The sequence below is a fragment of the Falco naumanni genome, chromosome 14 (assembly GCF_017639655.2).
Source record: "Falco naumanni isolate bFalNau1 chromosome 14, bFalNau1.pat, whole genome shotgun sequence".
Taxonomy (NCBI): Eukaryota; Metazoa; Chordata; class Aves; order Falconiformes; family Falconidae; genus Falco; species Falco naumanni.
The window spans coordinates 4994666-5008269 of NC_054067.1; the positions used below are offsets into that span (position 1 = coordinate 4994666).

Sequence of the window (13604 nt, forward strand, 5' to 3'; positions counted from 1 at the left end):
CTACCCCAGGTGGAGACTGGACAGCCCCAGCACCCCTCCCCGTTACCCCGCAGGCGCGGACCGGGGGCAGAGGGACAGGTTTTGTTCCAGCAGCCGGTGACCCTGCCATCCCAAGGGGAGCCGGCGGGAGCCACCGGGGGTGCCACCGCGCTGCTCTGCGTGCTGCAGCTATAGGGCTGCCCCACAGCTGGGGCCAGGGCGGGCAGCGCTGCTGCTTACACCTGCTCTCCTAACAGCTTACACCTGCTGTAACGCCTTACACCTCCCCTTTCTGGGGCTGGTCCGGTCCTGGCTGCGCCGAGGGTGGCACTAGTTCCCTCGACTTTACAAACCGAAATATAACATCAGGGAAATGGAAAGGGCCCCCGGCCTGCCCCCTCACCCAAGCTGGCCCCGTCGCGCCTGCCCCCAGCCCCCGCTAACCGGCCGGCCCCGCCCGCCCCGACTCCCGCGCTCGCCGCTCCTGATTCCGGACCGGGTTTTCCGTGCTGCCGCCGCCCGGGGTGGGCACGGCCCCGCCCCGCCCCGCCCCGCCCTGCCGCGGCCCCGCCCCCGCGGAGCTGGCCCCGCCCCCGGGCATGGCCCCCCGCCCCGCGCCGCCGAGGGCAGGTAAGGGGCGCCGGGGCTGCGCGGGGCGCGGCGTGTGCTGGGGGCCGGGGTGCAGCCCCGTGCGGGCCCGGCACAGGCACGGGCGGCGGGAGCGGGCGCCTCAGGGCTGTGCGCGGCAGCTCGGCGTGCCCCGGGGTCGGCGGCGGGACGGGGCGTACCGGCGGGATGGGGCGTACCGGTGCCCGCCGGCTGCACCGGCCGGACCTCTCTGGCTGCGCAGGGCGGGGGGAGCGGCAGCGCTCCGAGCGCGGCTGAGGTACCGCTACCTCCCGCCGCGGCGGCCGGCGGGGGGAGCCGCGGGGCTGTGCCCCCAGGGAGCGGCCGCTGTGCCCCGAGTGCCCCCGGTTGCCGGGGCTGCTGCTGGGCTGCCCCTCCGGTGGGGTCTGAGGCCGCGGCAGCGGGGGCAGCGCCAGGTGGCACGGGCCGGCCTCGCTGCCTCGACGCTCGGTGCGGGCGGGGAGCATGGCTATGGCCGCAGCGTGCCCGGCCCTCCGTGTGGGGCAGGCACCTCGCACGGCGCCCCCGGCCTCGGCCCGCGGGGAGCAGGGGGTGCCCGGCCTGTGCTGCCCCAGGGCCTGTGCCCCGCCGGGCTCCAGCACTGCCTCAGTGGGGGCGTCGTGCTCCTGGGCCCCTGTGTGCTGTTACCGAAATAAAGGTGTTTTGTCTTGCGCTGGTGAGTTGTGTTATCAGGGCCCGCTGCAGTTACTCGTGGGAAGGTTTTGTGGCCTCTGTTTACAATGGGTTTGCGAGGTGGCTGCTGGTTTTCGGAGGAGAGGTGTCAGGGCCAAGGTGCAGCTGTGTTGTTGAGAAAATCTGACAGGAAAAACTTTTGAGAAACAGAGAAACTCCTACTAAATAAAGGGCGTTTCTGATGCTTTATAGCTTACTATAGTTCTTCCTTCCACACTTCATATTCTAAGCTACTTTTAGAAACCTGGAGCCTGAAGTGTCACTTCCCTGTGACTTCTGCTGTTTTGTCCATATTTCCATAGCTGCCCCCCCGTTTTATTTGCTTCCTTATTTATGCTTCATTGTTGTAAATAGTTGACGTGGCAACAAGAGTGGCATTTATTAATTTCTGCTCCCTTTGCAGCCAGCTCTCTGGTGTGATTGAAGCTGTTACATAAGCGATGGTAACCTGTGGCCACTGGTACTTGGTTTGTTATGTCTTTCTTGGGCTTCTTTGGCAGCGAATAATTTTTAAATGAAATATTTTGCAATGGAAGTTGTCCTCCCCAGCAATGTTACGGACCCTTCTGTGCCTCCTGCATCTCTGCCTCCAGGACAGACCTCAGGGTATGGCCAGGACAGTGGAGATCTACAGCCCTGCCGCTGTGAAACTTCTGTGAGGGTGTCAGCAGGCAAGGATCAGTCGTTATGAGAGCTGAACCCATCTCTCTCGCCCTCCCCTCCTCTCTCTCCCTTCTTGTTCCACCTTTGGCAGAGTATCTGAGAAGCTCCACATGGGGACCCAAGTTTCTGCTCTCCTGCACGGTTCTGTAATTGAAGCGCAAACTTGGGGTTTTTCCTTCTGAACTCATAAATCGTGTCCCTTTTAATGGGTCTCCATCACTGGGAAAAAGGCAGCCCTTGCCACAGGATGGCACAAAGTGGACAAAGCATTCATTGTATAGCAGGCTCACTTAGACTGCATGTAAATCAATATTGTTATCTACGCTTCGGAGATGTAGGAAGGAAGAAAGAACAATCCTAAATATTTGCAACAAAGATGAAAGGAGTAGGCACCTGTGCTTGAGGTATCAACAGGCAGCAAAGCCTGAGACAACTAAGTGCCTATTTAGTGACTCTTGAATCAAATAAAGTTACTTTTTGCAAGTTAAACCTAATGGTGTAGTTCATCTTGGAGGGAACAGCACAGGCGGATTGGGACAGCAGTTCAGAGGAGCTCAGCCATGGAGGATGTTGTGTGCTGCCCGCAACTGTTTTGAATAAGCTCGCATTGCTTCAGCAGGTTCAGCCCAAGCTGTTGCCTTCTTGCAGCCGTACAGGTTGCTGGGCTGAACGTAGCGCTGCAAAGCAGAGCAGTCAGTGGTGTGCAGCGCTGCCCGGCAGACAGCTTGCCCTCTGCCATATATGTTTTACACAACAGTATCGTCATATAGTCATGCCTGGGCAGAATTATAGTTGTCACTGTTTATATAAAAGCTCCAAATCTTAATCAGTTTGAGCACCTAGAAGTAAAACTACATTGTTCAGCAGTACGGGGGATCGTCTTATCCAAAAACTCTGTCTTCCCTCCCTCCCTGCAAGATTTGCTAAGTATTCACGGAGCTGCACAGATGGAAGAAACACCTTGTCTGTGCAAGAAAATGATACCAGATGATCATCTGAAACTGATTTTATTTTTAGGCATTTAATTAAATTGGTGCAGTCTGTGTTTGGATTTCGCACTTGAGTTTACCTAAAGTATATCTTGAGCTAAACTAAATGACAGTCTGTCCATGTGCAGATTTGTGCCAGTTAAGCACATCTGTTTTTTATAGCCATGCCTGTAGTTAATTAACCTACTGTAACTTTGTCCTATAGAGAAAACCTAACATGAGAACTGTGCCTTTGTGGTGAAATTAGTATGGCATCTGATTTATTTAGTCAAGTAATTAATTTCCTTGTGAATCTGGATTCCCAATCTCTGGTAGTATTAGCCTCCTCACATCTGTGGGTGTTGTACATCACCCTTAGCTGGGAAGACTTAAATGCAAGATCTTTCACTGAACTCTGAGCGCCGCAGGGGACAGATAGTGGAAGCAGGTGCTTTTTTTTTTTTCTTATTGTAGGTAACAAGTGCTGCCAGAGATACCTCCTGTCCTACTCAAGTCATCCAGCTCCTACAGCACATACGTGGTTCCAGTAAGCGAATTAATGACCGAGCCTGTGTTTGCATTGGAGAGTTGCGTTACTCTTGGAAGGAAAGTGGCCAGCTTATTAAAAAATACTTCCATGTATGAATTTGTTTTCTCATGGAACAAGATCTGTGACAGAAGGTGAAGTCACAGCTTCAGTAATGGGATTACTGTCCCTGGAGTTTACTTGTACTGTATCTCGGAGTGACAAAACAGTTTTATTTAAAATTGTAGCATAATGCATTTCTGTACTCAAACCAGGCGCAGCACAGACCAATCCAGGCCTCAGCACATGCTTGGAAATTAGAAGAGAAGGTAGGGATCCCAAATCAGGTATGGACTTGAGCTTCATTGTTCTCCCCTTTCATAATGTCAGGGCTGACCCCAGACTGTGGATGTAGCCCCTCTGTGTTTTGGCATCACAAGCTAGAAACTGCAGATCAGGATACGTCTTAGAATGTTGTTTCCAAGACTTTCCTTTTCCCAGATGCTGGAGGGAATAATACCTTCCAAATATACCTCATTTTAAGCAATTACGAGATGCACCCTGCTGTTTTGCAGTTACCTTCATTCCATTTTTGAGCTATTTCAGAATCATCCAGGTGGGGCTGAGGCTTAAAAATAATAGTTGACCAGAAGGAAGGATCCCTCAGTATGCAAAAGATTCCTTGGTTTGTTTCCTCAACAAACAGAACTGGTTTCCCGTGGGTTTTAGCACTGTACTCTGCCTTGTGCCATCAAGCTCAGCAGGCAGAGGAGTACAAAGGAATTGGGCCCCCTGTATTTTGGACTTCTGAGCTCCCACTGTGTTACAAAACCAGCGGTTGTTGGGGTTTTTTTTCCAACAAAATGGCCTCTGATTCTGAGGGCTCCTAGCCAGCTCCAGATGGCTCAGCAGGTGTTGCAAGTTCAGTATTACTGGGGCATAACAAGCAGGGTCAGGAAAGCAATTTATGACATGTCACCACTGGAGGCAAACATGGAGAAATTATGGTTGGAAGGAAGCAAGGTTGAGGTCAGTAAATATTTTTTCAGGGTGAAAAATAAAAGCTAGAAATTCTCATAGGTGGTTGCTTTTTTCTTCACCTTCCAGTCCTGCAGTTTCTTTGGTTGAACTCAGCAAAACTTACCTTCTGTCTCCCTTTTTCATATTGAAGATATCTGGGTTCTGAGGATTGAACGAGTTACAAATGGGGACAGGGAGATGATTATTCTAAATATATAACCTTCACCTGCAGTGGTCTAGCTTTAAGCTGCTGATTTATCTCACTTTTAGCTACCATACATTTGTTAGTTGTTACCTTTTAGAGTGTAACAGCTGAGAAGATGCTTTTAGGAGTAACCTTCATACCATGTGACATCTAAAAACACTGCTAGCAGCGCAGCTGGGCTCTTTAAAGCTGATACATCTCTTTTCTCCGTTGGCTGAGAGGGAAGCCTAGACACCAGGATATTTCTGGGGTGGAAATGTCAGTGCAGCAGAAATGCAGCACAACTTGCATGAGGAGCTCTAAACTGGCTCACAGCTAAGCTGGGGGGGGGGGGGGCGGGAGTGAAGATTTGTTACAAACTAATAAATGGGGAATTGCAGATTCTTTTAAAACTCCATTTTCTTAAGGGTGGAAGTGCAGATTTAGCACAAACCTCAGCACAGGCCTCTGCCCCCCACCCCAAAACCAAATGCATTTAGTGGTGGTGTGGGAGCGCTTCCCTCGTGCTGCCGCCAAACCCCCTGCCTGTGCGGGGCTGGCCGGAGGCAGAGTGGGGCTGGCAGGGTGACGGCATAGCCAGGCCTCTGAAATACTGGCATTCTCTTGCAGCTGGGACACGGCCATCCTTGTTCAGTGGGATATTAGAAGATTTCTCCGTGTCCCAGGCAGCTGTGCTTGTTTATTTGTGTTCTGGCAATCTGCAGAATTACAATGAACTACATCCTGCAAGATCTGCAAATAGTTCCCCACCTATGAAATAAACAGAAGTCTCAAATATTTAAGCTAAAGCATTAGATTATCAGTTTATTACCAGTAAAAGGCCTTATCGACCTTGAGGAGTCTGAGTCACACTTCTCCTCTGATGGGCTTTATTTTTTTTTTTGCAGTGCTGGCTCTAGAAAATAATGGTTAGGACTGAGAAGCTCAGTCTTTTGTTTACCCTAGGTGGTAACTGTAGGATGGCTTATTTAATTAAAAATGGATAAAAGGAAGTAAATTGTATGTAATACAAATTCCACCCATGCAGTTCCTTGCTAGAAGGAGATGCGTAGAGTTCAGTGTAGATAATTACTCGTGTGACGGTTGCATTGTATTAGGTAGAAATGGAAACTGAAGCCTTAACAAAACCTTCTGTAATACTGTGGGTCTCATACCTTCTGCGGAAGCAGTGGTATTTCTGAGACTGAGTGCAAATAAGCAGAGTTCACCAGCTTCTAATGTGGCCAGTGGAGCATTTCTTCAATTGTGCATTCCCCACATGCACTGAATAGAGGAGTTTACTTGGTTTTTTGGCTTAGCATTGTATTGTTGTTCTAAAATACCTGCTGCCAGCTGCTCTCAAGGGGCTGGGCTAGAGACCTTCCTGCTCTGATAAACTCCAGCAACTCTTATGCTTGTAAGAACATCTCAGGGCTATTCTTGATCAATGGATGTCCTTCACTAAAGCTGCCCAGGGGGAGGAGGAGGAAAAAGATTTTAATAAAACAGCTGAGATTGTGGGGACGTTATTGGAAAGTGTAATGTGAGACAATGACTGAAATGGAGAGAAACCACCCAAGGCTGTGCTGACAGTGAGCTGAGCAGTGTTTTTTGTTCTGGCATGCACATGGGAGTGAAGAGCCATGGCTAGGGTCAGAGCTGGTGTCTTCCAGCCTGCCTCTTGGGGCCTGCTGAAGCTGCCCTCAGCACCAGCTGCTCTTCGTCGTGTCTGAGGAGGGAATGGCACATTGTGTCACGTACAGCCCCCACCAAATAGAAAAAAATCTGTATAACATCTGGGATTAATTGAGCTTGAGTAATGTTGACATTTGGAGGTAGGTGAGACCAAACCAGCCTGGCACTGCCAGAATTTGGCCTTGACATTCCCTGTGTGATGGTAACAGATGCATTTGTACATGGACTGCTCTGGGAGACCACAGTACCAGCTTCGTTTGAAATTACTCTTTATCTTATCAGCTGTCTCTCATCCGAAGGCCATTTCTGCATGACTTGGGAGTTTTTTGGGTAGGAACAGTAGACCTCTTTACTGGGACAAGTCAGACAAAATGTCATTGCAGACAGTGCAGCCACAGCATTTTTAGTGGAATAGCTTTTCAGAAAACAATTACATTAAATATATTCTCTGTTCTCATAGCTCACAGCTGCTCTTGGTCTGTGAAGGACTAGACAGTTCATAGCCATAAGTGGCATATTGCAAATTATGAGGAAATGGTGCAATACCGTTCCTATCCGTATTATTGCACCTCGAGGGCTTGTCTGTGTCTAAAAGGGAGCACTTAAACCAGTCAGGCTGCCACAGGTCTAAGTGAGACTCACACATCTGGCTCCCTTCTGCTGCCGCAGCCCCACGGGCTCGCCACTTCCCAGGCCAGGACTGCCATTGCTGGCGGCGGCCGTGGCTGGTGCAGGCTGCAGCCAGCTGCAGGCTCCTGTGCTGGGTAGCACTGGGAGGCACTGGGGCTGCTCCACTCCCGTTCTGGCTGCAGCCGCAGCACCAGACTCGGGGCAGAGAGACACAGTCCAGCCCCCAGGCACAGGAAGTTTTATGCTGGTTTTCAGAAAGACCATCCTATAGTTTGCTTTTTATGTCTTCTCTGCTGGTGAAGGTCATCAATCAAATGTCATAGTACTAGCCTGTGAGCATTATAACGGCTGTCAGTGTTTTGCCTGTAAAAATAGTGATGGCAATACCTCTGCATAGGTCATGGTACTGACAGCAGAAGAGATCAGTTGGGAGGATGAGTGGGGCTGGATCCTCCAGCAGGAGACACAGCACAAAGCTGACCATGGACTCTGTACAGATACGGCAGTTTGGGCGCTGAGTCTTTCTGGTATTGTTAGCTACAGCGTGTATTGAGGACTGCAGTGTGACTGTGGGTGCCAGGACCACATCCATCATTCTTAATACAATGTTACTCTTGGTTTTGACCTGCCCTACAAGAGCTGTCTCAACTATGAAGGGTACTGGGAAGTGTCCACACATTGTAAAGCAAAAGGAGGTTATTTCCTTACATTGTGATGGAATATGTGATAAAGAGGTATGGACAGAGGCAAGCAGCCTCTCCAGCTTGCTGCTATTTTCATCTGGCTATGAATAGTCTTGTGAGGTCAGTATTATCTATTCTGGGTTCTGTTATGTTTTGGGTGGGAATGTTCTTACGTCTTTATTACATGGACCTGTGTGCAGCTCCAGGTCTCAAAGGGTGAGGTGGGTTTGGATGGTTCTGTGGTGACCTAGGTGATGAAATTGGGGTGTTAAATGCTGTCACCATTTTTGGGTCCTGACTACCAAATTGGCAGATTACAGTTCCTAAATTCATCCTCTTCCTTTGCACACAATGCAGCTTCTGCTCAATGAAATCTGCTTGGCCCGTGGTGTATATTATTAATTTGTGCACATCCCAGTGCTGAGGAAGATGTGCAGCATTGGGAAGGAACGGTGTGCACTGAGAAATCAGAACTGAGACTGGAGCGTCCTGCTGATGGTCTATAGGTAATTTGTGTCTGTGGGCAGGTGACAGCAAGAGCACTGAGCTGGTGCTGCACATCTGAGCAGTTTGTGCTCAGGTTAGTTACGAAGAGCATTAAGATAGTTCTGTTTTGAGCTGGAGCTCAGTTAAACCTCCCAGAAATAAAATGAAAATGCAGATTAAAGGCGGTGACAGCACCTTCAGCCATCTGCCTTTCCAAAAGGGGCTATGTTTCATGCCTGCTAGGCTAAGCAAGCATTTAAATGTCGCCTGATAAAACTATTTGAAAGAGAGTTACTTAAAAACCCCAAACTACTCCTTGAACAGCACCCTTCTGCACTGTAATAAAAAGGAAAACCTTGAAGAGAGAGGCTATATTAATTCAGGCGAGAGGTCTGTAATGTACCTTATTTCATAAATAGCTCTTACAGCTGCAGAAACTCTACATGGGATTAGTCTATTTATTTTGGAAAGTGCTCGAGAACTACACCTTCTCGAGCTTTTCCTTGAGGGTGCAGCTGCATGCCCGTGACCTCTGCGGCCAGCAGGCTCTGAGAGGAGGCAGGACCAACAGCACAGGTAATTCGGTTGGGTTTGGTCACATGTGTGAGGACACACAGCAAAGCGCCAAGGAACAAGGAAATGAGCATGGTCCAGGCTGCAGGCGGTCACTCGCTGTGCCTCAGTGCGGGGATGCTCCCTGCAAGAGGATGATGTGCTCTGCTGAAGAAAGGTTGGTGTTTGTTTACCCCTTCACTTTTAGGGGTTGGGTATTGGGTTGGTGCTAGGGGAATGCATGTCACACCACCACTTGATGCTTTGCTGAAGGGAGAAAGGGGCGGTTTGGGACAGGTCACAGATTTCTATGTCTCAGCTGGCATAAACGGGAGTCTCCCCGCATCAGTGCTTAGCACCTGGCCTTTCCTGGGCTGTCAGCTCCAAAGCGTGTGGGACTGCTGTTCTTCCCGAGTCACAGTGCTCTTTGCACTCTTTGCACATTCCAAGCAGCTGACAAAGGGAAGATTTATTCCTTTTATTAGTATCCTTAGCTTTTCTGCTGGCAGAGCTGTCAGCGGTGCCCCATGCGAAGGCTGGCATTGTCTGGATTCCTCCTGGCTGCAGAGCTGCAGGCGGGCATGGCTTACACCACCTCTCTGGGCACTGTAAAACCAGTCTCGCAGGTGAAGATACCAGGGGCTGCAGCTGTTGGAAAAAGCCTTTTTGCACCTAAACACTGCTAAACAGTTCTGTAGTAGGTTAGATGGGGGGCAGAGGAAGGTGTGAGGAATGATCAAAACTCCCTGAGTAATGCCCGGAATGAGCAAACAACAAACTTCCTTTCTCTGGAAGAGAAATCCTGGCTGTGACACAGGTCAGTGAAGTGAGCAGCATGGAGCAGGTGAATGCAGAATAATCCTTACTGGGTTTTCTAATAAAATGCTTGGGGATATCGAATGAAGCAAGGAAGCGGTGGGTCAAAACAAAACATCGGTAGATACTTGTGCACTTCAAGCGTAGTGAGCCTGTGGGGCTGCGGGGCTTTGAGGATATTGCAAATGCTTAAAATTCATGTGAGTTCAGAAAGTAATTAGAAAATTCTGTGAAATGCAGAGATGTTGCTCCTGTTTCGGAGAGTCCCTGCCCTGTACCTTGCGGGAGCTGGAGCGCAGGATGGCTCGCTGTACCCTCCCTAGCCATATGCCGTTAGCCCTTGCTGAAGATAAACTGGTGCATTACAGGGACCTTCAGCCTAGCCGTAGCCTTTCCTGTAGTTCTAAACTGGACACTGAAAATCTGTTGGGAGATAAGATGTATACATCCCGGTATGATGTTTTAACGGAACAGGCCTTGTTTCTCCACCCATGTTTCTCGGGCTCCGGGTTTGACAAGCTGCTCAGCGGCATGACGTGCCATCGCAGATCTGCTCTGGTGACTGGAGCATTTGCTGCTGCTTGGGGAGGCAGCTGCAAGAAATCGAAAGCTGTCACAGTAGAAGATGCAGCCAGTTATGCCACATGATAGGTCATGCTTCTGCCTGTCTCCACACCCCCTCCACACCCAGCGTTTGTCAACACGGGTGGGTGTGCGAGTCAATCTCATGTTGTCTTCCCCAGAAAAGCAGTTAGAGGGAAGAAAGTCCTTTGGGCATCCAGCGTGCTCCTCCTCTCAGATTTACGGTCTTCCCTGTAGCCATGATAATCCATATTGCCCATCTGCTTTGTTGTGCCCAGTGGCAGGACCCAGCAGGGCTGCTCCCCCTGCACTGGGGCATGGTGGTGGTGCAGCGCCTGAGAGCAGCCTGAGTTTGCTCTGCACAGTGTGCATCAGTCTTTAAGCAGACACTGCTAATCCGGACACAATTCGCTCTTTCATGACTCTCCGTTTTGCTCTTGTTGCCAGAGAGCAGTCCTGACCTAGGAAGGGTCTCCCACCAGCAGGAAGGAAGGAGAGTGCAATTTGCATTTTGCTTGTCACGGTTTGTCCAAAACCAGTTTACATCAGCAGGCTAACAAAGGTGCTTGCACTTAAGAGGCCCCAGTCTAGGGTAAAGCATGCCCCAGTGCTGCCCGATGACTCCCATCACTGCCGTACAAATCTGCAAGGCTTTTGTGTTTCCCTTCCCCGCTGTTTGCAGAGGTGGCGAGGCGAGGGCTGGGCAGGACACACAGAAAGTGGCCCCATCCATGTGAGACCCACGGGGTCTTGGCTTTCTTATAGCTCTGTTGATTTAGGTGTTCGTACTGCATCATCCCTGTGGTCTCCAAACTGTTTATTAACAAGGCTTTGAGGCAGGAGAGGATTATGTGCAATCTAACAAAGCAATTCAAAGCTGTGTGGTGCTGCTTAAGCAGCGTGTGAAGTCTGGGATTAAGCGATCTGGGGGAGCAGGCGATGGCTAGCCACAGTGCGGTGTGCCTGCCTGATAACACGCCGTACATGTCAGTTGATTTTTGCCTTTCATCTATTGTGCTTGCAGACCCAAGTAAACAAACAACACGCTCTCCCTTGTCACGGTGTACCGGAGTGGTTAGCGGTGGGGTTCTCCTGTATCTGCAGGGTCCAAGGCAGGGCAGCACAGTGCACCCATCCGAGGCTGCAAAAGCTCAGGTCTCCGTGGGGCCAGCCCCGTGGCCCTGCCACGTATGGAGGTCATTTCCCAGCCTCGTTTATTCTTGCTGGCCTTGGTCGACAGCTTTGCAGCTCCTGAGATGGCCAGCAAGACTTCCAGGTGGAGCGGTCTTCTGGACCGGCTCACTTTCCCACAGTGAGTGCATGAAGTGGTTTGATTTTTAACTATTTAAAATTAAAGGAGTTGGATGTTTGGTTTCCCTTAACCTTTTCTTTCTAATGTAACCACTCCAGTAAGATAAAACATTCTCGGGTTGGGGGGGGAAGGCTGTTTACAAAGAGGTGACCTTTATTCTTTTTCTAATTGACTAACCATACTGATGAATAAGTCTTTGCTGAAAATGTTTTCTGAAGTACTTTCAGCCCACATGTCATGGGTTTGTTAAAAATAAATAGAAGTTCTAGAGAAGCAAATATTGTGAAAACTGTGTCCCTAGATACTTCTTTAAAAATAAAATCTGTCCCAGAAAATTCTGTAAATGTCTTTGTAGAAGTAGAATTGTGCCTGAGAGCCAGAGATGGTTAGAACAGGGTGTGGAAGAGCCATGCCAAGCTGGATGAAATGTAGGTTTAAACAATAGAGATTCATCAGGGCTTTTTATTACTGTTTCTGTTTTAGCTGTTTAGAGTGGTATTGACAGTTTCTCAGATGATAAAGACTATAATTGTAGTGTGACAAGCACAGCCTTACTTGCCTCAAAGAAATATGAAATGTTTCCTCCAAAATTTTTCTTCAATAATTAGAGAGTTTTTATGACAATGCCCATTCCTTTTACAAACCTTTTTATGTGGTGTCCTTTGGTATTTCTTTGTAAGCATTAAGGGCAGATGTCTATTCTTTCTTCTAACATGTTGTTGCACCATTTTGAAAAAGGCAAATGTTTGGGAATGTATCATGCATAAAATAACAGAAATCAGTGAAATTATGTAAAGTGAGCAAATTTCAACTGAAATACTTGTGCTTGACTTTGGATATGCTCGTTGATGGAGGAGGTGCACCATGTGGACACAGTCCAAAGAAATGACAAAAATGATGAAAACCCCAGCTCTGAGGAATCTGATGGAGTTGGGGTTGGTGGAGGCTGAAGTGGTGTAAAACCCTGTGGGGATGGCTGCAAAAGGAGCACCTCTGTGGTGGCTGGGACAGGCCGGCATCGATCAGGGAGATCTGGGCTAGGCAATAGGAACAAGTTTCTTGCTACCAGTCAGCTAAGCACAGAAATAGGTTGCCTGGGAGGGCTGTGGTAGCTGTCCTTAAAGGGACAGGTTAGACAGAGTAGGCACGATACAGGCTGTGAGGTTAAGAAAGGCCTTCAGATCACATTTGCCCTGAAAGCTGGGATTTATTAATTTTTAATGACCTGACTCCCAAGGCTGTGGTTCTGGGAGAAAATGCCAAGTATGATGAAACCCATGGTCACCTGACGGGCTCGGAAACAATGGAAAAATCCCATCTGGTGAGCTAGAAACTGCCTTCATGGACATGAGCAGAACTTCTGCTCCCTCAGACATGTGCCTGACTGCCCTCACGTTGACCAGGGCGGAGAAGAAGGAATAAAGTAGCAAAGCAACACGTGGTTTACTCTTCTTCCATACCCTGCAGCCTCTGGCTTTTTTCATTGTCTTCTGGAACACTAAGTGATCTGCACCTGTATTGTTTGAATAGCAAATATCAGTGCAGCATAAAGCAAAGTGCACCCATACTAGAAAATGAGCAGCCTCTGGCATTCTATAGCATAACGTGCAGCAATAACACTTGCAGGTGGTTGTTCTGTCACTTCCCAATTGCTTTATGAAGGTTGGCTGCTTATTCTCGATCTCATTTAGGGCAGAAAGAAGTGAGGAAAAGAAGAATGGAGGTAAAGAGCAAGCAAGCGATTTGGTGATTTATATGCATACTTCGCTTGTAGCATGCTGAGTCAACTGTTTACCTGTTAGTAGGAAAGCGGCTAAAATAAAATACTGTCTCGGTTAGGTTAATACCACATGAGGAGCTGTAGGACGGGGAGGAAAGTAGGGCAGCTTGTTTTGGAACTTGTGCTGAAGAACAAATAAAAACCCCCAATGTACACATTCGGTTACCATATGTCGCGCTTATCATAAAAGGCATCTTGGTGTTATTTCTTTGCAGGGATGCTTGAACTCCACGGAGGCAGACTTCCCTGTTGAAGAAAGCGCATGCCAGAGGTGCTGGGGTCGCTGGTGGTGAGAAGAGCTTTCGTGCCTGTTGAGGCAGCTAAGGCGGACGGCGAGCTTGCTCCTTCCCGTGCTTGCCTGTTTGATTGACATTGGCTTCTAAATTGCTGCGGCTGTGCCTGAAGAAA

The 13604-nt window shown here is 49.1% G+C and overlaps 1 protein-coding gene across 1 annotated transcript in view; it reads left to right on the forward strand.

Annotated features, from left to right (window-relative positions):
• PSMD10 (proteasome 26S subunit, non-ATPase 10) overlaps positions 1 to 13511 on the forward strand; it is a 60159-nt gene extending 46648 nt beyond the window's left edge. The window contains exon 5 of the mRNA XM_040614251.1: positions 13412 to 13511. Coding sequence (XP_040470185.1) covers positions 13412 to 13421 — 10 coding nt within the window. The 3' untranslated portion in view covers positions 13422 to 13511. The remainder of the gene's footprint in view (positions 1 to 13411) is intronic.
• Positions 13512 to 13604: the final 93 nt, after the last annotated feature.